Source organism: Trichoplusia ni, unplaced genomic scaffold (genome assembly GCF_003590095.1).
Source record: "Trichoplusia ni isolate ovarian cell line Hi5 unplaced genomic scaffold, tn1 tig00002396, whole genome shotgun sequence".
In the NCBI taxonomy this organism is placed as follows: domain Eukaryota; kingdom Metazoa; phylum Arthropoda; class Insecta; order Lepidoptera; family Noctuidae; genus Trichoplusia; species Trichoplusia ni.
In genome coordinates, this window is record NW_020800275.1 from 1 (window position 1) to 22,746 (window position 22,746).

General features: G+C 37.6%; 5 protein-coding genes and 1 pseudogene across 7 annotated transcripts; 4 read left to right on the top strand and 2 right to left on the bottom strand.

Moving 5' to 3' along the window:
- The first annotated feature begins 346 nt into the window (after positions 1-346).
- LOC113507540 (zinc finger MYND domain-containing protein 10-like) lies at positions 347-1,165 on the top strand. The gene is made up of 3 exons (XM_026890396.1): positions 347-454; positions 559-797; positions 925-1,165. The coding sequence occupies exons 1-3, from the start codon at positions 353-355 to the stop codon at positions 992-994; spliced, it is 411 nt and encodes a 136-aa protein (XP_026746197.1). The 5' UTR covers positions 347-352; the 3' UTR covers positions 995-1,165.
- A 90-nt stretch (positions 1,166-1,255) lies between these two features.
- Positions 1,256-3,630, bottom strand: LOC113507539 (40S ribosomal protein S12-like). Its single transcript, XM_026890395.1, has 6 exons — positions 3,588-3,630; positions 3,416-3,453; positions 2,902-3,036; positions 2,240-2,342; positions 1,788-1,889; positions 1,256-1,364 (listed from the first exon to the last, which is right to left on the bottom strand). Exons 2-6 carry the CDS (start codon positions 3,430-3,432, stop codon positions 1,302-1,304), a joined length of 420 nt encoding a protein of 139 aa, XP_026746196.1. The 5' UTR covers positions 3,433-3,453; positions 3,588-3,630; the 3' UTR covers positions 1,256-1,301.
- Positions 3,631-3,895: 265 nt separating this feature from the next.
- LOC113507544 lies at positions 3,896-13,695 on the top strand (annotated as a pseudogene).
- On the top strand, positions 11,462-12,734 carry LOC113507543 (protein NDUFAF4 homolog). The gene is made up of 2 exons (XM_026890402.1): positions 11,462-11,474; positions 11,655-12,734. The coding sequence occupies exons 1-2, from the start codon at positions 11,462-11,464 to the stop codon at positions 12,305-12,307; spliced, it is 666 nt and encodes a 221-aa protein (XP_026746203.1). The 3' UTR covers positions 12,308-12,734.
- A 730-nt stretch (positions 13,696-14,425) lies between the features above and the next one.
- LOC113507541 (N6-adenosine-methyltransferase catalytic subunit-like) lies at positions 14,426-19,676 on the bottom strand. Of its 2 annotated transcripts, none has more exons than XM_026890398.1 (13): positions 19,210-19,676; positions 18,939-19,128; positions 18,670-18,794; positions 18,273-18,364; positions 18,017-18,143; positions 17,552-17,729; positions 17,297-17,379; positions 17,125-17,220; positions 16,245-16,389; positions 15,744-15,891; positions 15,241-15,352; positions 15,011-15,077; positions 14,426-14,837 (listed from the first exon to the last, which is right to left on the bottom strand). In XM_026890398.1, the coding sequence occupies exons 1-13, from the start codon at positions 19,400-19,402 to the stop codon at positions 14,711-14,713; spliced, it is 1,683 nt and encodes a 560-aa protein (XP_026746199.1). In that variant the 5' UTR covers positions 19,403-19,676; the 3' UTR covers positions 14,426-14,710. The 2 variants fall into 2 exon arrangements, with proteins under 2 accessions (XP_026746199.1, XP_026746198.1); XM_026890397.1 differs by having other exon boundaries at positions 18,939-19,131; positions 19,210-19,675.
- A 61-nt stretch (positions 19,677-19,737) lies between these two features.
- LOC113507542 (NADH dehydrogenase [ubiquinone] 1 beta subcomplex subunit 9-like) lies at positions 19,738-22,359 on the top strand. Of its 2 annotated transcripts, XM_026890401.1 has the most exons (4): positions 19,752-20,118; positions 20,190-20,335; positions 20,817-21,501; positions 22,023-22,359. In XM_026890401.1, the coding sequence occupies exons 3-4, from the start codon at positions 21,349-21,351 to the stop codon at positions 22,215-22,217; spliced, it is 348 nt and encodes a 115-aa protein (XP_026746202.1). In that variant the 5' UTR covers positions 19,752-20,118; positions 20,190-20,335; positions 20,817-21,348; the 3' UTR covers positions 22,218-22,359. The 2 variants fall into 2 exon arrangements, with proteins under 2 accessions (XP_026746201.1, XP_026746202.1); XM_026890400.1 differs by lacking the exon at positions 22,023-22,359 and having other exon boundaries at positions 19,738-20,118; positions 20,817-20,997.
- Positions 22,360-22,746: the final 387 nt, after the last annotated feature.

A 22,746-nucleotide genomic window follows, 5' to 3' on the forward strand; every position in this document is an offset into this window, starting at 1 on the left:
GCAGCGAGGCGCAGCTGTGGCTGTGCTTGCGGCAGCTGCTGCTGGAGCCGCGACTCAACCACTACTACACCATCGATGAATGCCGGCGTAGTGCCTTTTGTAGGGTAAGCCGTTACTATAATATTTCCATGTATTATCAAATAATCAGAAACTATGTAAACTACGAAATGACTGATGGGTTTTTCTTCCCAAATGTCCTCCTCTTGTTTTGATATTTTATTTTGCATCAATTTCTCAAGTTTTTTTTTTATAAAAATCCTATCTACTTACTAAAAACATTTATGTATTTACAGTTGCAAGCCAAGATGTCAGAGTCGATGCTGGACCAGATCCCACCGCTGGCGACCTGAAGATGTTCCTATGCCGGCTGGCCGTGGGCGACTACTCCAGCTTGCACAACCGCACCAACGGCGTCAAGAATCCTGGATGTACCCTCATCGAACTAGTGCCACAAGTATGGCCTGAAATATTTTATTTAGATTTCATAAAAAATTACACGGACGTGCACAATTTTTTTTTGCTAAACTTCGCTTTTAATCCGGTCTCCAATGTTCTCAGATAAAAGATGCCTGCCTAAAGAAAGTCCACAAGCGCACCAAGACATTAGCTAAGGCCCAATTGGAGTTGTTTCATATGGACGGGTCGGAGGAGTCGCGCAACATGGCCAAGCGCCTGCTGGAGTCCTACACCAGCGACGCCGCACTCGCGCTGGACAGCGGCGGCGCTAAGTGCGCTAAATGTGGAGACAAGGCCACTAAGAAGTGCTCCAGATGTAAGACTGAGTGGTATTGTGGCAGGTCAGTGTTGCGATACGGTACATGAGATCATATTAAGACTTGGCAATACTATAATAAACAAAGTTCAACATATCCATTTACTGCCTTAAGTATGGATGTACTTTTATATAGATTTCTTGCTTTTCAGGGAATGCCAAGTGCAACAATGGCCGAAGCACAAGGAGATATGCGATCAGTTTGCTAAGATTTGTGTGTAAAACTATTATTGGTATCAACAATATATAAAATGCGCTTGTTCAGCGTACGTACAAGTTAGTTAGATACGAGTGACTAGACAAAATAATGTTTGTATGGAATGTTTGCTTTGTTTAATGTAACTTTAATTATGTCCTATTTATGATTCTTATTTAAATAAAAATGAATAACAGAATTCTACATTCAGTTTGTGTGTAAACAATAGTTTTAAAATCGAACGAGAAATTTTAGCGAGGATTTTTGGCCGGAAGAAAAAGATAGTGTAATTTTTTTGGATTTTTTATTTGTAAACTTATAACACTAGGTGGCTTAGCTTGAGGACTTGAGGTAGTCCTTGAGCACGTCCAACGCTGGCGTCTCCTCACCGAAGTCCTGTAAAAAAGTAGCAATTGAAAGATTGTCTTAACTGAACATATTATGGTAATAAATGTAATAATAGCATCAGTTGCATTAGAGCAGTAACATATACAAGAAAGACACCAGCTAAGAGGCATTTAAAAATGTGAAACTTGTGACCCTTGGGCACATTTTGTTAAGTGTCAAAATGGTTAATTATTTTGTAATGAAAATGTTTGAGTGATAGGAAAGTTGCCCGTGCAAGTAGCACGACACCATAGGGTCACTCGATTTAATGTTGCGCTGTTATTTCGTCACTAGCAACGATGAATATTGATAGTGTTCGTGCTGAGCGCAACATATTGCAAATTATCAACTAATTACAATAAATAATGGCATAATTTCGAGATGAGAGACTAAAATTTGTTATCTTATTTTGATAAGTCGTGAGTTGCTTACCTTGATTACTACGCATGAGCAGCCGACAATTTTCCTGGCTTTGCCATCTTTGTCGATTTTGCAGAGACCCGCCCATTCACCGAGCTTCTTGTTGTTGTCAACCTGAATTACACAATAGTTTTATGAATACACATGAGTTAAAAGTATAATAGTGTAAGGCAGATCGTATGAAACAGGAATGTTAATGTTTGGGTGCTAGGAAAGTTGATCCCTCATGTTGAAGGTCACCATAGGGGCACACAGTTTACTTTGCGCTCCTTTTGCGAGACCAGCATGGGGCTGGCACCGCTCGTGCGGAGCGCAATAACTTAATTTAGAGCAGACAGGCCCTTAAAAATAATTATAATGCTGTAATAGTTTTTTTGACAATATATTAGTCAACCACTTATATTTTTCATGGTTATTTGTCTGAACATCCATCTTTTAAGTAATACTTTGAAAAAAATCATTACCTTCACAAGTGGGATCTGGTGCTCGTTGCAGAGAGCCTGGACCAGCTTCTTGTATGCAGCTTCATCACAGTTCTCAGCGAGAACGCACAGTACTGCTTGCCTCCTGGTAATGACAATTATACATTTAGCAAGACAGATTTAAAGTCAAATATAAACATTAAAGCTTGCAGATGTGTTACCTGTTTGGAAGTGAAAAAATTTGAGCATTATATTTCTGGCAACACAAGATTTGAGATGACAATTAATGAAATGTGGCACATATGGGAGGCCACAATGTTTACATTTAGAACAGTGTGGTACTATGCATGTGCGTCACTGTTAGCATCAGAGTGAATCCCACACAGTTGTCACCACATGAGATATTTCCACACAGCATGGAACTAGAACAGTGCCACACTGCATGAATATTGGGTTAAGTTCCAATGCTCAGTGTTTACTAAATTAAAATTCCCACATGGTTATGGTATGTCATATTGAACAGTTAATTTTTTTTAATGGTCCAGACACATTACATATTAAATTTGTTACGGTTATGTGCACCAAAGTTCTAGTTTTAGAAGAATAAGAAATATTGACATGTAAACAACACTATGATAAATGGTAGAGAAATTTACTGCAAACGATAATAGAATACAAGTTAGCACCTAAAGCTTGTTACTAACTTGTCAAGAGCCTTAGCAGCCTCGTGGAGTCCATGTACAAGCCCACCGTGGATGAGGGCGGTCTTGAGCACCTCCTGGAGGGCAGTGTTCACGTCCATAGCTCCGCCGCTCAGCACGGGGTTCACGGGTACCTCACTAACATACAAACATAGGTTAATCTTCTGAACAATGTCAAATTCCACATCGTATTATAGTTAAGGCATTGATGCAAGTTAATTCGGATATTACCATAATTAAAGGTACAATTCAGGAGCGAATAGATTGAGATTGATGAAACGTCGTGCTATAATATACTTGAGAAACATTTCGTACTGATATTTGATTTACGGTTTTCTCAGACAATAGTAAGTTTAAGGTTATGTTGACAACATGTTTACTTTATATTAAATGCGAAACTGAATTATAAATGCTACTAAAAAACAATTATTCATCGCATAATCGGTTGATAATTCAAGGATTTAAGATCAAAACGCGGTGAATAGGCAAAATCGAGATAATATAAAACAGTACTTACACTTCGACATCAGCCATGGTTTTTTATGATTGGACGACCTGAAATACGAATTACAATAGGTTGAGATATACACCGACATGATTTAGTAATAGCTACGGTCACAATAGAAATTTAGATTGCGAAAATATCTCAAGATTCAGAGAAAAGCAACACAGGACGTTTGACAATTTACCTTGCGTACCGGAAAAAGACTAGAGCTGTCAAAAACATTTTTTACTGTGATGTTTTCAAACATTTTTTGAAGCTTGCAATACTTGCCATTTAATTTGAGCTGATGATTGGATACGAAAATATTCTGTATTTATGTCCTATTTTCACTTCCCAAAATTTAGGTATTTTTGATTATAATTTGTAATCGTTGAAGACGATTTACCATATTTGAACTGCGAAGAGAATTAGTTAACTTAAGCATAACAATTAGGGACTGGCAACTTGTAAATCTGTTTGAAGTCTCGACCGCGGTAAGTTTAAAACAAAAGAGTGCCAACGACAGCGTCATTTGAATTTTGTATGATTTTATTTTTGTAAAATTTGTTTAGAAAATATGTTTGTGTTGTGAAATCGTCGTGTTTTAGTGTCTTATTTTACAAAAAACTGTGTATTTTAGTTGTAAATGAGTTTTTTTATTATTTTGAAGATGTACTATCAATTAAGTTACGTATCGTTGTTATTGCAATGATGACTCGAAGTCCTGATATATTGTTTATGGCAGAATATATAAAAAATGTTTTATACTTTGCAACAGTGAGACAAGGAAAAACTCTAAAAAATACGGTCGATACACATTATTTTTGTATAGACAATGACCTTCTATACGAAAATTATTATTCAGATTTTGGCCCTTTAAATCTGGTTGTGTATATAAATATTGTAGAATATTAAATGAAAAACTGAAACAGTATCTTCATAAGCAAACTATTGTACATTACACTTCTATCGATCCTAAGAGAAAGCGAATTCAGCATTTCTGCTGGGATGTTATGGAGTATTGTATTTGAGTTTGACACCAAGAGACGCCTTGAAGCCCTTGATGGTCCATGGTCAGAGCTACAGGTCTAATTATTACATTATTGTTGAAGTAGTTTGAATATATTTTGAGTGTTTCGTATTTTTTTGCTAAAAAAATTATTTACTAACCAATTAAATCTATATTTCCTAAGACCCTTTCAAGACGCAACGCAAGGTGACTCGTCATACACGATATCTCTGACAGACTGCTTACAAGCAATAAAGAAGGCTCGAGAATTAGGGTTTTTTAATTTTCAAGACTTTAATTATGAAGAATATGATAGATAGATAAAATTCAAGGCGGCGATCTCAATTGGATTGTGCCTGGTAAGATGGCACTTTGTTTAAATAGTTCAAGATGTGAAGATTTTCAGGGAGCCTTCCACCACCTCTAAAAACCAGAGCGCTACTAACTGCCTCGCAGATTAAACTGACACGGGTCCTCATTAAAAAGCTGGTGGTAGGCGTCCATTTGTATAGCACTGATAAATTATTATATTCCAGGAAAATTTCTGGCATTCATTGGCCCAGTTGACTGCAGCGTGTCTTTGTATCACCCCCAGAAATGTACATAAATTACTTTCTGGAGAACAACGTGAAAATAGTCATACGATTAAACAAAGATTGTATGATGGAAACGTGTAAGTACCAACACATATCGCATTATTATTATTTAGACGACCTCCGTGGTCGAGTGGCGTACGCACCGGTTTCAAGGTGTCGCTAGCTCTGAGGTCCCGGGTTCGATCCCCGGTGAGGTCAATGTAAAAATCACATTTCTACATTGTCTCGGGTCTGGGTGTTTGTGGTACCTTCGTTGTATCTGAATTCCATAACACAAGTGCTTTGGCAACTTACTTTGGGTTCAGAACAATGTATGTGATGTTGTCCGCATTTATTTTATTATTTATTTTCATTCTAAGGAATATGCATTACACATACATTTCTGATCTTTTACTACTTATAGGTTTAACAATGTCGGGATACTACATTACGATCTATTCTTTCCTGACGGATCGTGTCCCCCACGGCACATACTTTTCAAGTTTCTGCAGATTAGCGAAGAAGCCAGTTGTGCCCTAGCGGTTCATTGCAAGGTTATGAATTTAATCTGTTTGAGATATTTTCTCGTTTTCATTGTATTTATGTTTCTGACGGCCAAATTGTTTAGGCAGGTCTAGGGCGCACGGGCTCGTTGATTGGTTGTTACTTGATTAAGCACTACCGGATGACGTCTCACGAAGCTATAGGCTGGATGAGGATATGCAGACCGGATCAGTCATTGGACACCAACAGGTAAAAAAACTTTAATACTTATGACTGCCAGTTCGATGAAGCAAAGTAGGTACAACTACGGAGTGAAGAAAGTGATGAAAATTTACCAATATACTTTAATGACTATCGGTAAATATTCCTCCACTTCTCCGCATGCTGGCACCTTAGCCTTAAGATTTCCCATGCATGCAATATTTTTATCTGTTTATTTCCAGGGTTGGCTGGAGGAGCTGGAACCGTGGCTGATAAAGCAGGGGAATCTTTATAGGTAAACAGGTGAAGATTTCAGTGACAGTTTGGAATCGATTACATATTTTTACATCACCAGTATTGCACATGTAATTTTAGTAATTTTCGTAAACCTCGTTTTCAATCTTAAATGACACGTTACGTATTTATCGGGGTTGTTCGACCGTTTTCGGACGCAACCGAAGTTCTTAATCCTGAGCTGAAGCGGTGGGTGGGTTATGAGGCGAGACACGCCGAGAAGGAGTTGGGCATTCCCGATAAGTACGCGTGAGTACCTTGTAGCTTTTTTTTAATTTTCATACAATTCATACCATTCTCAAAAGTTTTTAATAAAAATTTGCTAATGAAAACTGAAATTAATAAAGTTTGTGACAGGAAACGTACCTATCAGGACACAGAAAAGATGCCCTTGCACGAATTTGGTGTTTATTCGATTGCTGAGAAAACTATGAAACAAAGGCCAGTGGGTGTTTCACAAGTCCCCGTCACCGCCGCCTCCGATACAGAAGCAATGTCGCCCGGAAGTAGCTTCACCTGTGAGGCCACAGAACTCAAGAATCAAAGAAGGTTAGCTGCTCAACATCTCATTTGCCGTCTTATTAGTCTCTTGCAGTCGATAGCGCGGTACAGGTATAACTTACATTTTGTCAAGTACATACAATTTTTTCCTGGCGAAGGTTGAATGGAAGAAAATGTCGACTGTGATAGGCTGATCTAGGGCCTTTATAGTATGTAGTTCATTACTCTTAAATTACTCATTCCAAACAGTGTTATTTTGTTCCTTAATGTATGGTATCTTGTTTTTTTCTATTGCTGTACCTACTTGTTACGATTTACTTAAAAATGTTTAAAGTAGCACTGTTTGTACTCCTAGCTTTTCTTGCAGCAAAGCTTTACGCAACGCACCGTCACTCTTATAACGTAATGACTTGATAAACAGTGTTATTTTAAACATGGACATGGCACGCAATCAGGGAATTTCGTCAATGTGTTTCTCATTTTACGTCCAGAGCCAGGAAGTAAGGCGGATCACGAAGACGATGAAGTATTTATAACGTCTTGCGACTTGACTGTTATACCGACTACAACGATGACTCAAGTCAAAGGTTGTATTATAAGGAATAACTTGATAACCGAGGAGCACGAAGACGGTGACAGCCAGACAGAGAGAATCTCGCTGTGGAAGAGAATACTGTGCTGTCATTCATGTTGTGAAAGCATACACTACGGTCTGTGGATGTTGTCGGTGCGTTGCGCAAGCTATGCTCCAGACAAATGTAATGCGAATAAGCTTTGCAGATTATTAGACTTGGTTTGTAATCAGTTTCTATTATTAATGAATATGATTTTATTTTTGTTAAATATGCTGTAGCAACCTATTATGTGAGGCAACACTTATGTTTGATATATAGATATTTTTTTTGTTTTGTTACACTGGCAACTCTCTCTCTGCAATCGGTCATGGTGGACGTCGGGCGTTTGTAAAACTTCATCTAAATAAAAATCCATTGTGTGTTAACTCTGCATCTGCATTTTATTCCAAAAGTCCTAACAGGTTATGGGCCCAGGCCCGTAAACGTATTTAGGTGAAGATTGGCTTTGGATTAATCGTCTGGAAGGAGCTTGGTCGGGTGTCGACAAGCAAGAAGGAACGCGGTGGCGGCCGGCATTTTTGGCGTCACTCGGTTTGCTTTGTTATTGCGAGACGAAATATCAAGATGGAAAAGCTCGGCGTAATACGACTGGAGGGAGCAAAGAACTGGAGCGTCTGGAGATTCCAGATGGCGGTGATTTTGAGAGAACAAGGATTATACCAGGTTGTAACGAATCCGAATCTCAAACCCAGTAATGGCAGTGCAGCGGCAGCGACAAAACCAGATGAAGTGTCGGCGAAGCCCGGTCAGGCGTCAGCGGAGCCCGAGCAGGCGTCGGCAGACAAGGATTTGAAGGCGATGAGTGCAATTGTGACAAGATTGGCGGAACCAGTTCTACATCAAGTAGTTACTTGTCAAACAGCGCATGAAGTATGGAACCGGCTGCACAGTATATATGAAAAAGGTGGAGAAACGTCACTGATGCTGCAACAGCAGCGATTCTTTGCCCTAAAATTTGAAAATGACATGAGTGTCGCGGACTTTATTTCCAAGGTGCAGGAACAGCAGCAGATCTTGAGGCGACTGGGAGAATCGGTAACCGACAGGATGGCTATGTCGAAAATCATCATGTCACTTCCACCGAAGTATTCTCACTTTGTTAGTGCGTGGGAATCATGTGCAGAAGAAAAACAGACTGTTGATAATTTAACGGCACGGCTCTTAGTTGAAGAGGAACGGCTAAATAATAAGAGTAGCAGTAAGGTAGACGAAAGTGTAGCATTGTTTTCTAAAGGTCAAAAAGGTAAAAACAAAGGTAATTATAAATGTTTTTTATGTAACAAGTCAGGTCATTTGAAGAAAGATTGTAAGCTTAAAGATGTGTGTTTTAACTGTCAAAAGCCAGGTCATTTTAAGGACAAATGTAAAGCTACTAAAAATAATAAGAAAACTGAAAATGCTTTTGTGTCTAAAGTGCCAGTTAGCGCAAGTGATGGTTTAATAGATGAAAAATGGTTGGTAGACAGCGGTGCCAGTCACCATATGACATATCAGAAGGAATTATTTTGTGAATATGAAAGGTTATCCACTCCTAAGGTTGTGATGATAGGTGATGGACGACACCTAAATGCTCTAGGTATAGGCAAAATAAAATTAATGGCATTTGATGGTGAAGAATATGTCAGTTGCTCGATAAACAATGTTTTGCATGTTCCTAAATTAAAGATTAATTTATTTTCTGTAGGTAGTGTGGTATGCAATGGTTTTCAAGTGAGTATGACTAATGATCAGTGTGTATTTTCCAAGGATAATAGAGTGTGTGCTATTGCTAATAAGGAATCATGTTCGAAGCTGTATGTAATGGACTTTAAGTCAGAATCTTTGGCGGCTAATGTAGCTAAACTTGAGTTAAGTGAATGGCATGAGAGGTTAGTACATCAAAATTATATGGAAGTGAAACGAATTTTAAAGAAAAATAATATTGATTTTAGTGAGTCACCAATTGACACATGTACAGCTTGTGTACAAGGCAAACAGCATAGATTACCATTTGATAGTAGTAGAAGATCTACAAGTAAGACAGGTGAGTTGGTGCATGCTGATTTGTGTGGGCCAATAGAAAAAAAGTCAATAGGAGGGTCAAGGTACTTTCTTTTATTAAAGGATGATTTCTCAAACTATAGGACAATTTATTTCTTAACTTACAAGTCGGAAACTGTTGAAAAAATTAAAGAATTTATTATGAGGGCAAAAACATTGAATAATCCAGTTTGTACACTTCGCAGTGATAATGGGACAGAATTTGTAAATGCAGAAATGAAAACCTTATTGGCAGAGCATGGAGTGACACATGAGACTACAGTACCTTATTGTCCAGAGCAAAATGGGAAAGCTGAAAGAGATATGAGGACTCTAGTTGAAGGAGCAAGAACTTTGTTGCATGCAAAAAGAATGGACAAAGTATTCTGGGCTGAAGCGATTAACACAGTTGTGTACACTCTAAATAGAACTTACCATAGCAAAGAAGAAGGAAAAACACCATACGAGTCATGGTCAGGGAAAAAGTTTGATGTTAATGGTTTACATACATTTGGCAGTGAAGTCTTTGTGCACATACCAAAAGAAAAAAGGAAGAAATTTGATGCAAAAGGAGAAAAAGGTATTTTTGTAGGTTACGGAGAGTACACAAAAGGGTTTAGGATCTATTTTCCAAGGCAAAATGCAGTGGAAGTAGTGAGAGATGTTACATTTGTGAAGAAACATGATAAACCTGAAAAAGCAGAGCAGGAAGAAGAGTGTATATATTTAGATATAGAAGAAAACTTAGAAGTAAGATTTTAAAATAAGTTTTCCATTAAGGGGGTGATATTTTATTAGTGTTGCTTCTGAATTTGTTTTAATTTTTACTGATTTTGTTAAGGGGCTGGATGTGTATTATGTTGTTAAGGCAAGTGTGTCCACTGTGTTATAAAGGGGTAGTTATCTTTGATGTTGTTATGCTAGAGTTGCTAGACATAAAGGTAAAGTTAGATATATTAGTTTAAGCAGGTTAATCAATCAAAAATTAAGTGTTGAGGGGGTGTGTTAAATATGCTGTAGCAACCTATTATGTGAGGCAACACTTATGTTTGATATATAGATATTTTTTTTGTTTTGTTACACTGGCAACTCTCTCTCTGCAATCGGTCATGGTGGACGTCGGGCGTTTGTAAAACTTCATCTAAATAAAAATCCATTGTGTGTTAACTCTGCATCTGCATTTTATTCCAAAAGTCCTAACAATTTTGAGAATTTAATGTGCTAAAATGGCTTTCTTTTGTCGATATAGCTTTTAATAAGGCGACCGAGAAGGAGTGCGACTGGCGCGTGAAGACGCAAACTATGAACAATACTCAAAAGATATTATACAGAGGGTAAAACTCAATTTGAAATTTTTCGTTCATAAGTTTAACTAATTTAAGTGATGCATGTTGATATTTTGTATTGAAATAGAGACCACTATGACGCAATCAGTAATGTGTCGCGGCGCAGTAGTGGAGCAGGAGACCCTAAAGCGGGTCGGCCAACTTCTAGGACCTCAGCTACGCGATCCCCGCCGCCGAGGGAAACTATCAAACCTCTCGTACGGGTAAATATTTAAGACTTCAATATTTTTTTGTATGTTCCTACTATATTTGGTAATTTTCGTGTTTTACCCTCTAGGAGTCGGATTCAAGAAGTATCCGTGGTTTAAATCCCATAACAACGTATCGTACCAGCCAAGCGCCCGTCATTAAAAGCGTTCATGATGCTAGAGTAAGAAAGACATTGTTTAATTAAACAATCGTTTAAAATTTTCATCAATCAGTATTAATTCTCCCTTCGTTTTCAGAATTATCTAATGCGAAGTAGTATATACAACACGGAGCGAGAGAAGCAATTGAACACAGCTGTTACAGTGACTCCTCACTATGCAAGCCGCCCTACAAATAACTACTTTAACCCATTACCAACTGGTGCAGCGCATATTACGCCATCATCTTACAGCACAGGTAATCACGATTTCTTCAGAAATTTTGGGACTTTGCAATGCGTTGGTTAATATAACCAAGAAACTTAAAATGTTAATAAAAAATAAATTTTGAAATGATTATTCCCAGCGTCGAAAACTCCAATGCAACCCCAACATCGACGAAGGCTTGGACGCAGTCCAAGTCCTCCTGGGCGCATGACGAATGAACAATCTAGGGCTACAAACACGCCATCACCAACAGAGAAATTTCTGGTAAAAGATGCCTCAAAATCTGCTTTGAAAGATGTCCTATCGAGACTCAAGTGTAAGTATAATATCATGTTTTATTGGTTAACAATACTTGAGTTATTTATTTATTTATATTGCACTCACTGAAAACTTTTTACTGTAATGATACTGGCAATTATAATGACAGCTGCCAGTTTCACAGACAAAAAAAAAACATTTTAAATTCCGAATTCGAAACTGACAATTGTCAAATGTCTTAATGAAAATAACCTCACTTATTATGATGCAATCGACATTATTTACTTTTGAAGCGATGTTATTCAAGTGAATTGAGTGACTATTGTTAAATAATACTGTGATAAAGCTGCCTGAGATGGGTGCTTTAATGACAAAGCTTTGCGACCTATCAAGTCATTCAACATTGAGAACCGCGCGCATCGAGTTATTTCAAAAGACAAACCAGTCCCGGCTCCGAGATACCCCGATAATATCGAAGATTTAAAGCGAACACTCGAATTAAACCCTGATATCGATGAAAAGCTAGATAAAAAAGATGAAGGACTCGATATAAGATTAAAAGACGTTTATGTAACCTCACACGGAAGACCTGAAGTGGACGTTACGGAGGAGTTGAGATTAAAAGCTAAAAGTAAGCGCGCCTTGCCCCTGGACCGTACCGTGCCGCCTGAATATGATTTTGGTTTTAAAGAACCAGAGAAAGTGACCTATGGAAGAACTACACTCAGAGATGCAATTAACTTTATATCTGCACATCAAACGAGCCCAAACGAAGTAACAGCTAGTAAAATAGCATTAGAATACAAATTAAAGGAAGAGGATGTAGAGAGTGTTCTCAAATATTTCAAGACTTATGAAGTATATTTACCAGAAACTAAGAAGACTCCGGAAATGTTTGTTGGACCGGCGGCCATGAGGAAGCAGCTGTACAAACTTGATACTAAGGAAATAGAGGATAAAAAGGACTCAGTAGTAGCAAATACAGAAAGGTCAAAGGATACAGCTTAACTATTTATAAACGGTGGTTATAATTTATGTAGAATGACCTCACAATGATTGCAAAGAATAACATAATGCTTATTTATTCTCAAAAGAGTGGCCAGTCATCAGCGTTTATAAATATTTTTTTCCATTATTATTTGGATGGATATTTAAATAGTATAAAACTTCACATGGATTAAAGTTGTTGCTAGTTATTTTTTTGCCACTCAATGCTGTTCATGAATTCAAGATATATTATTATAAATACATTGGGGTCTGTTGTACAATTTTTAGTTAATTTCAAACAAATTTGTATTAAGATAAGCTCTTATTTATTATGTTTTAGCAGCACTTACTTATAGTCTATGAAGTAATATTATATTTAGATATTGTTACCAATATCAAAGGCATGTGATTTAGATTTTAGAACAGAGTAAATAAAATGTTTTTGTTATTTATGCATTTTTAATGATACACTTTAACTAAGTTACTTTGCTTTTAATTTTATTTACTTCTATTATAGCAAGAACAAATAACATTTTTATTCCAACAGTAAATTAGTATTCAAATTGAAAGCCTTTTTTAAAATTAAAGACATATTTAGGTCTATAAGGCTTTAGATTTGTATGTACATTTTTAATGTACCAAAATGTATTATCAAATAATCCCAAAGGATATTTGTTGTACACATTAATTCTAGTTAGATACTATGGCTTGGTCACTACTAGGTTGTAGTAAGGTGTTGTTGCGGCAGTGTCGATGTGTCGCGACGGGTCGCTGGGCGCGGGTCGCTGGGCGCCACGCGGGACGCGCCCGCGCCGCGCCGCGCGCCCAGCGTGCGCTCCGACGAGCGCCCGCTCGCCACGCAGGGGGACATGCTCAACAGCATCAAGGTATTACACGTGCACAACAAGTACAAACGCTTATGATATGTAGTGTAGAAGTACGCGTTGAGTCGTCAGGCATATCTACCCTCCTGCTCATTATTTATTAACTGCTTACTTACACATTATATCGGGAACACCCTAATATTTAGGGACCAACTGGAGTCAATAAACATGATTTAGGACTCCGATTGGGTCCATGATGAAATAAATACAAAAATAACAACTTTATTAGCCTAGCTGTTATACTACGCCCAATACCATAAGATCTACATATTTAATATTATTTGTTATCATCAGTTTCAAAGGAGATTGCGAGAAACTATCAATGCAGAAAAAAGTGGCGGGTTTCACGAAAAAGTCAGGTAACTAAAAATATTTTACTAAATATTTCTTATAGCTTGCAAATTGATCAGTCATATCACCAGAGGCTATGACCTGATCTAATCGACGTTTAAATGTTTTTATTAACGGACTCATTTATATTTTTTTAGTTTATCTCCTAAAAAACCTAGTGTCAAGAATCTGAACACTAGAAGCCAGTAATTTGATGAAACCAAGTAATACGCAAGACTTAAGGTAAATTTATTTTCCCTTAGATTTAGTTTCGAATTGCCTTACAAATTACTAGTAAACAACTATTAATACCACCTAGTAGTTAAAATTATGTAAGATAGGTACTGTTTCAGCCAAGCGTTTTTTTCTGCGCGCGTATACCGTGCGCGCATGAACTTCCAAATAATCGACTTGAAACCTCGTACATTACATGATATGTGTGATTTCAGCGGCGGCAGAGAGAAGCCGAGCTCGTTATCGCGGAGTTTCTACAGCCAGCCGCGGCCGATGTCGCCGAGGGCCGGCGGAACCCGCAGACCACCAGCTTCTACTGAGCCGCCGAGCAAATTGTGTCGTGTTATCGTACCACACTAATAAAAATACGTTTTATATCCAAATTGTTTTTATTACCACTAAATATTTACACTATGTACAGTTCGCCTTTTTTGTGGTCATGATTGGGTTACTCATTTTTTTCTAAGTTATGCTATAATTAGAGTAACTTAACAATTTATTTAACTTACATACAATGTTTGCTTACAATAACATACAAAAAATATAATTTTCATGTTCAGGAAATAGTGGATAAAATATAGTTTTCACAGTCTTAACTTTAATAATCGCAAGATAAGAACTTACGACAGTCTATAAAACTATTATTAAAGAATTCAACAAAGTTATCACTTTATTTTTTCATAGAAAACAATCATAAACAACGTGTTTGTCCGTTTAAAAGTCGAGCGAAATTCACACATCATATTGAAAAAGTTGTTCATTTCCGAGCAAACATGCAACTTGGCAACGGTATCACTCATTTGCAAAAACAAACTGCAGCGAATTTTTGCAAAGACTGTTGCAAGGATATAGACATAATATGTTTGTGTAGATGTCATTTTAAGTGTGTTTGCAAAAAGTTATCAATTCCACAAGGTAGATAATACCTGCTTTTTTAAACGCGGAGTTTTTCTACACATGTCTCATTACTGTTACCCTATGCGAGGCCGGGGTCTGGAGGCGGCGGTGCCATGCAGTTACCGTCGGGGTAGCGCTTCTTGAAGGCCGCGATCAGATCGGGGTCCACCAGACGCACGCCGTCCACCTGATTGCCCAGGGTTATCCTGGAAATGACAAACAATTCAATAACCATTTCTCTTTATCTACTACTTCTCTATGAAACAGAATCAGAAATGAGGTGATCCAGCAGGTGATCCTGTTACCAATGTGACAGATAAGAAAATATAATTTCTCATTATTTTAAGGTTTGTATACTATTGCCAAATAAACTACTGACCAGTTAGGCTGAACGTTGTGTGGTCGACCAAACAGTTCTATCTTCCTTGTACCAGGACTGAGTCGTTCTGAAATTAAATAACCTTTTAAGCATCTATTTGTGATTCAAGTTTTCTGTGCAAATATTCACCTTTAGTCACCCAAGTGACTTCTGGTATACAAAAGCCATCGGTTCATCGTTCTTCTTGTACTAATGACTTAATTTCTATTAACTGAAAGTAGTGTCCTTACCAATGATGCCGTATATCTCGTCTGGCTTGTGCGAGGTGGCGCGTACCTCGGCCACGATGACGTCACAGTCCAGGCCGCGATTTAAATTCTCGGGGTTGCCTTTCATACCCACCTGGGAAGTAGGTAGTTCACATCAGATAGGACTCATAGACACAAAGATTTCAAATAAAATCAAGAACTACTTAGCAAAATACTGAATGTTTTAACATGAAATAATTATATTTATACCTAGTCGTGTCTAGTCCAAGTAAAATTTGTCTTGCCGTTAAAATGAAAAAAGAAATGGTGTCATGAAAAATAGATATCGTATAAAATAGATATAGATAAAATATTGAAGAAACGTTTCTGAGTTCAATTTCGTACGCGAGAATTTCATATATGCTTTTTTTTTTTAAATAAGACTCGCAGTAAGGAATTTCATCCTTGTGACGCGGGTGTTTTACAAACATACAAATCACATGCACAAGACACCCTTTTTGACCTGTAGCCTGTTGCATACTGACCAAGCAGTGTTCCTTGCCGTGGTTGAGCCAGTGCCCAGTGCGGCCGGTGCGTATGATCCGCTGCAGCTGGTTGGTCTTCACCCAGATCAGCTCGTCCACGCGCTCGTAGCCCCACAGCTTGAGGCACTCGCGCCCTAACTCCATCGCTCTGATAAAGAAAAATAACTGTATAGTTATAAGGTTCAATTTTCAATGTAAATTTGTTTTGATAACTCCTCAATTCTTCTAAACAACGTTTATTCATACTGAGTGGTGCCCCTCAAAAATCCTTTGATCCAGGATCAACATTTATGTAAATATGGGTGATATTTCTAATATTTATACTAAAAAGTATGTTAATCAGCTTCTTGTGTAAACAAGTTGACTATTATATTGCTACTTAAAATAATACACATCATGTAGGTCATCATCGTTGTCACACCAACATAGACTGTGCCGTCAAATAGTTTCGTGAGCCATGGAAAATTACAATCATCAAAGTAAAGTATATAAGTAAGCTACCTGCCGGTGACCCACAGGAAGATGAGTCCCTGGTCCTGCAGCTGCGGCACTCCGAGACACCTCATCTCGTCATCCGACATGGTCCCGTACGGCAGTTCCATGTGGATGTCCCACGGCGGGTCCGCCATTATCACCGCGAACTTGCCTACGGTGCACACAATACTATTGTTAAGCGCGCTCCACACTCGCGGCGCGAAAGCCGCGAAACGCGTGTGTAGATAGTTTCCCGCGTTCACGTTCACGCTTCGCACCGTTCCCGCTCGTTGTAGGTTGCACGGCGCAAATCGCGGCGTCAATTCACAAATTTGTTCCTGACTATACCACAACTTAACATTTTGTGTGTATGAACCTATGTTGTTGACATTTTTTTTATATACACCGTGATTTTTTAGTCGTTTTACAAAAGCAGCCCAGTTCATGTATCCATTGACTAGAACACGTTTATGATAAAAATGGTATTTATGAGATTTCAATAAATTTAAAATGCAATTTTTATTCAATATTATGATGCAATTCGTAGTTTTTTAGAAACACAGCTCTGTTGCGAGCGCGGTCCGAGCCTTGTAACAATGGTGAGGGGCGCGGGCGGCGTCGTTTTTATCATTTTTAAGAGTATATTTCAGATATCTGTTTACTTTTTCTTCGCACTTATTATATTAGTTGATGATGAAAAAATAATAATCACGCCTAGGGGTATTTTACGTCGGATACATGAACTGGGCTACTTTTGTAAGACGACTAAAAAATGACCGTGTATAATGTGAACTAGTTGACGAGATAGCGAAATTATTATAGCTGGTTTCACATGGTACATGATAGCATTTAACTTTTAAAGCCTCAAGCCAAAATTTGCCAAATGCACTGGGGGAAACATACTCACCTAGGAACGTCATATCTAGATATCGTAGGTCGCACTGTAGCCACTGCGGCGGCGTCAGTGTTAACACGCCATCCACTTTTGGCGCGGCCGGAGTTCCTAAAATACAACAGCATACGGTTATTTCAATTAAGAAAAAATAAATATTATTATAAGTTCTCTAAATTATATTTACCATTATGTGCCCCTTTAGGCGCGGCCTCAGGTTTGGGCGCGTTTGCATTGGGATCCGTATTGTCGACTTCGTAATGCACGTATCTGGGGAACATTAAATATACAGGTCACAAGTCGACATAAAATGAGTTATTGGTCGATTTGTGGCTTTGCAATGTATAAGAATTGGCACTTTATCTTTTTGCTCCTATTGAGCCGTTGTGAACCACTGCCTTTAAGTGTATGTGTGTGTGTGCGTGTGTATGTGTCGTCATACTTGCAGCTGTCCATGTGGAAACAGGTGTTGAGGAAAGAGCAGTCCCCGAGCGCCTCGTCGGTGTGTGGTTGTATGATCTTCTTGAAGTGCAGCTTGCGGCAGGGCCCGGCGCCCGCGCCCGCCGCGCGGGAACACTCGCCGCGCGTGCCCGCCGGACAGAACTCCATCACCTGAGCACCTGGGGTATGGAATTGGGTTAATATGGGAGGTGACCTTTGAAGTATTTCGTATAGTTCGCAGGGTGGCGTCATCCTAGCATATTATTGGTAACTTTTTAGAACGAACGCAGTAGGGAATTTAATCCTTGTGTCGTGGCGGTTCCATAAATATTCAAGATATCTTATTTTATTCCGGAAACTAGAGCGATTTTAAATAATTACCAGTACTAATATGAAACAAGTCAGCTAAGTACTTTGCATTTTCATTACATTAATTGATTTAAATTAGATTGTCTTAATAACTAACCTCCTTGACTTTTGAACTTGTCAGCTAAAGACTTCTCCTTGGCAGTGGGCTTGCTCAGAAGGTCCATGATCTCTTCACCAACTCTTTTCACAGCTTTTTCACGACTCGAAGGCATTGCCAGGAGCGACTGCAATTAGTAGCAGCTATTCGAAAACTTTTTTCTTTTATAATTTAATATTAAACTTTATTTATAATTATAACTCAGATAGTCAGCATGCCGTGTGGATTTACAAACATTATTTGAGTATTTACTTACCATAATATCTGTATCATTTTTGGCTGTTTTCTTCTCATCTGTTGCAGTTTTTGATACTTTGGGATTTGCAGTCTCTTCTGTAGTGCTATCACCTGCAACAATGGCTCATATTGACTTACATACTGCTGCCTATCTCTACATAAGCCATTTTGTGAACTCAACCTTTGATAAAACCCATGATAAAAGGGGTACAATTGAAGCAATAGCTTTATACTCTACTGTTTATAGTTAAGTCTTTTGTGATCACTTGTGAAGGCAAAGATTATTACAATTCTATAGAAGTGCTATATATCATTATCATTAATTTGTTTAACTTGTTATTGTTATGCTTAAGTTATTTTTGAATGTAAAAAAACCATCATATTCTTTTATTATTAATAGTACATTGTAGTAAAACCTTTTCTCTTATTCCCAGTGCTCTGCTCCTCCATAAGAGCAGCAAGCACAGCAGCTAGTCTTACAGACTCTGCACTCTCAACCTCTATGCTTGCATCTGTTGTACTTTCTGTCCGTTCCTTTATCCTGTAAGTATGAGCAACATTATAGAAACAGAATTTAATATTAAGTTTTTTGAGATTGATTTTAGTTTAATAAGTTTTAAATTTTAGTTACTAAGTGGCTTTTTGTATGTTTTAAAGATTTTAAAGCAAGGCTCATTATATTTACGTTATGAGCTTCTGTGTAGCGAATTTCTGCAGTAAGCTGGCCACGATTCCTGCATCCACATCTCCTAGGCCAGGCAGCAGAGCACTGGCAGTCGCCGGCAGTTGCAACTGCATGTCGGACAAGACCTGTAGCAAACGAACCTCCAGCGACGCCGATGGAACTACTTTTGGCTTTTCTGTAGTCGCTGGGGCTGCTGAAAGTAGTAATAATAATTATAAAACAGAATTATAACTTATATTTGGGTAATAATTGTTATTTTCAAACTGATTACCTTCATTTTTCAATGTCGATGGACTCGCCGCTGATCGCTCTTTCCCGCCACCCGGAGATCCTTCAGATTTCTCAGCAGGAACTAAATTTGCACTTAAGATATTCTGTCGTTCTTTTTTACGTTTCTCTAACTTCTCTCGAAGACTGTTTCTTTTGCTTTTAACAGCTTGGATCTCTTCCCAAGCATCAGACATGTTTATTTTTGTTTTGTTACGGCTACCATTAGGTATTAGCAACAAAAACCGGCTCAGTAGAACTTCAGCTACACATTTTGGCTTTGAGAGTCAATATAGATAAAATGCACATGAATATCGTTCAAGCATTAGATGCATAAAACGGTTTGTATTACAAAAATAATACTTATTACAACTGTATCACTTTTCAATCTCAAAATAGAATCGATCTCTAGCGAACATTACGAACGAAGCAACAATCAGCAACATAAAATCAGAGTAACATTTGTTTGACAGCAAAAGCTATCTGTCAGTGTCAGATTTGCGTTCACGTAGTTTTTTGCTATGTTAAAATAAGGCTATTTAGTCACTATATTTTCGTTACACAGTATTCTCAAAAATCTTTTTAGATGATTGATAAATAGATTGCTTTATTCAGAAATATGATCGCAAAGCACCAGAAAAAAACGAAGTGTAATTTTCGTACGTGGAATAGTAACAAAACTGGCCAAAACTAGATACTTTTTGTGTAATATTTAACTGACATTGCAGCATATTTTGACGCATATACCATTATTGTGAGCGAACGCTAATAGCTTTTCATATTCAATATTTTTATTTCGCTTCTGCTAGGTCGATAAAATGCCATTTGCACCTGAGTTATGCACTCATTCTCAAAAAGTTTGTACCTTGTATAAAAAAGCTCTACGAAATATTGAAGCGTTCTATGTAAATAGGTAAGAACAGTAAAATTTTCAGTAATCATGTAAGTGTAAAACAACGGCTTAGTTTACACTGTTTTTCACAGACATGTTACAAGGTATCATCAAGTTATTTTGAGAGCTGAGTTTGACAAAAACAAGTGTGTTACTGATCCGAAAGAACGTCGTCGATTGCTTTGGCTTGGGGAACATGAGCTGTTTAAGATATGGTGCCCACTACCGGTCAACAGATGTTAGTACCTATAATTAAAATTATTAGAAACGTAATACATGAGTACCTACGTCAGATAGAAGGCAATGTTTTCGTGACAACACGAGTAGCCGAGTGGTTGAAGTTACCTCGCCAAACCCACTGTGCGCGTCGTGTCGCGGGTTCGATCCCCGCGTTGGACAAGCATTTGTGTGATCCACGAATGCTTGTTCTGAGTCTGGGTGTCTTTGTGCATGTTATTTGTATGTTTGTGAAAATCCCCGCGATACAAGGATTAAATTCCTTACTGTGGGAGGCGTTTCTTATTTATATACAACAATAAAATTTATAAATTTAGAAGGCAATCGTCAATTATAAAGTTATGTGGTCTAAGTTTCGGTTCAGTCAAAACATTCTTCCTGAAAGAAACCACAGCCAAGCAAAGGTGTCTTCAGATCGAAACAGAGTAGGCATATCAGGTTGGGCAGAGGCACAAATGAGATTTCTGTTTCGTTGTTCTTAGTTCCTACTTCACGTGATGGTGGGAGTGCGTCTGAACGAGTAATTACACCTCCGGACTGGGTACTTGACTATTGGCACCCGCTAGAGAAAGCTCATTACCCTGAATACTTCAGAAAGCGTGAAGCTCGTAAATGTGAATACATTCAGAAATGGCATTTGGGCACACTATATTAAATCACTAGTCTTTTAGATTAACTAAATTCAGAATTATATTTTTTGTCATGTTTCTTATTATAATGTATAATTTAGTATTATTGTTAGTAGAATAAATTAATTTTTCACAGCTTCTTCCTATCAAACAATAAAACGTTTTTTGACATTAACCCAGGCATGATGGGTCACATTGTAATGTAATTGTCATTTCAAAATACATCAACAAATTCAGAACTTTTAGGTTATATTCAAAGTTATTTGAATTTAATTAAATATTAATGACGAAAGTTGAATTGTTATTGTAGTAGCTTGTGTGGACTTTAATTTAGTATGTAAATTAGTAAATATATATGCGAAGAGTACAATAAATAATAGTAAAAATGGCTGAAAGCGATTCTAAGGAGGCTAAAAAGCCTATGACTGACGAGGAAAGGCTCGCACTAAGTCAGAAGTTGGATAGAGAGTTAGATGAGTTCATCAATAGTTTGGAGAAGAAGAGGTACACAGAAGGATGGCCCGAAGACAAGTGGGAGGTAAGATAATTCTTCTAAAGAGCTTTTTCACCTCTCTTTACAAACCAACCCAATATATATACACCAGTTACAAATATACCGTATTACCCAATACAACACACATCCGACATGACCTACCAACTTAACCTACACATAAAAGAGATAATCTGTCTGACACAGCAATACCGTCTAAACCGCTCAACATGAAATGATGAAACTTAGTCAGAAGGTAACTTCTATCTGCTAGATAGTGAACAATAAAAGGATTTTTGGTCAGATTCCGGTTTACTTTTAAGTTAATAGTTGTATAGTTGTTTGTAATGTAATGTGTGGTGTAATGTAAGGTGGTTTTTGAGATGATTGTAGCAATTTGTTATTCTAGATAAAGTATTGATGACCATCTGTTTACTAGGCAAATGAAAAAGCAATGCAATATCTTGTAATATTAATCTTCAGATAAGCTTTTTATTGATTATAAAACATATGAAATTAAAATGGTACAATAAAAACAAGAATGATGGAAATGATTATTATGTTAACAGGAAGAAATGGACAAGCATCCTTTCTTCATGAAAACGAATCCAGACGGTGGTGAGATGTCACCGTTGGCTGAGGGTCTGGCGAAGCTGAAGTATGACCCTGAGGAGAACACTCCGGTGGAACTAGCTGGAAACTACAAGGAGGATGGAAACTTCAACTTCAAACATAAAAACTATAGACTTGCTATTATGGGGTAAGTTGACTTTATGAGTGAGTACTTTTTGCATAATATTAAGATTCATAAATGTAGGAACATATGTAATATGTGAGCACTGTAACAGTCCAGCTAATAAAAATTAAATAAATGGTGTTTATCTATTGTACACTCCAATTTGTTGGCAATAAAAATACAATTTAAAAATAATTCACGACTCGAAACTAGTGTGAAACAAAAATACAGATTATTAAATCAAAAATAGCTATCACATTTTACATTGTTTCTTTATTTACTATGAGATTGTATTTTTTTAGGTTTACTGGTTTACTTTTTTAGAGTATCTAAAGACTTAGAATATAGGTGGTTTGATTTAGGAAATATTAATGGAATAAATCAAGGTTTCGTCGTATTGGCGGGAAGGCAGCGCCACCATCGGTAATAATAATGTGATGCCTCAACACATTAAACATTGGATGGCGTCACTCTGACGTCGCATCGCTTGCACCCCTACTTGTCTCCTCTTTGCCTTAGCAAATAGGGTGAGTGATAATTGCCACAGCCAAAAAAGA

What these genes read in the sequence shown, in the direction of transcription:
- LOC113507539 (XM_026890395.1), bottom strand. An exon ending in ACCAGATCCCACTTGTGAAG is followed by an intron (nt 1,890 to 2,239) that starts GTAATGATTTTT and finishes TGTGTAATTCAG; the next exon opens with GTTGACAACAACAAGAAGCT. An exon ending in GCTCATGCGTAGTAATCAAG is followed by an intron (nt 1,365 to 1,787) that starts GTAAGCAACTCA and finishes ACTTTTTTACAG; the next exon opens with GACTTCGGTGAGGAGACGCC.
- LOC113507542 (XM_026890400.1), top strand. Translation starts at nt 20,024, where the DNA reads ATGCCATTTGCACCTGAGTTATGCACTCATTCTCAAAAAGTTTGTACC. An exon ending in GAAGCGTTCTATGTAAATAG is followed by an intron (nt 20,119 to 20,189) that starts GTAAGAACAGTA and finishes TGTTTTTCACAG; the next exon opens with ACATGTTACAAGGTATCATC. An exon ending in CCCACTACCGGTCAACAGAT is followed by an intron (nt 20,336 to 20,816) that starts GTTAGTACCTAT and finishes CGTTGTTCTTAG; the next exon opens with TTCCTACTTCACGTGATGGT.
- LOC113507540 (XM_026890396.1), top strand. Translation starts at nt 353, where the DNA reads ATGTTCCTATGCCGGCTGGCCGTGGGCGACTACTCCAGCTTGCACAAC. An exon ending in TCATCGAACTAGTGCCACAA is followed by an intron (nt 455 to 558) that starts GTATGGCCTGAA and finishes CAATGTTCTCAG; the next exon opens with ATAAAAGATGCCTGCCTAAA. An exon ending in ACTGAGTGGTATTGTGGCAG is followed by an intron (nt 798 to 924) that starts GTCAGTGTTGCG and finishes CTTGCTTTTCAG; the next exon opens with GGAATGCCAAGTGCAACAAT.
- LOC113507541 (XM_026890397.1), bottom strand. Translation starts at nt 19,402, where the DNA reads ATGTCTGATGCTTGGGAAGAGATCCAAGCTGTTAAAAGCAAAAGAAAC. An exon ending in TTCCACATGGACAGCTGCAA is followed by an intron (nt 17,380 to 17,551) that starts GTATGACGACAC and finishes AATGTTCCCCAG; the next exon opens with ATACGTGCATTACGAAGTCG. An exon ending in CGAGATATACGGCATCATTG is followed by an intron (nt 15,078 to 15,240) that starts GTAAGGACACTA and finishes ATTTAATTTCAG; the next exon opens with AACGACTCAGTCCTGGTACA.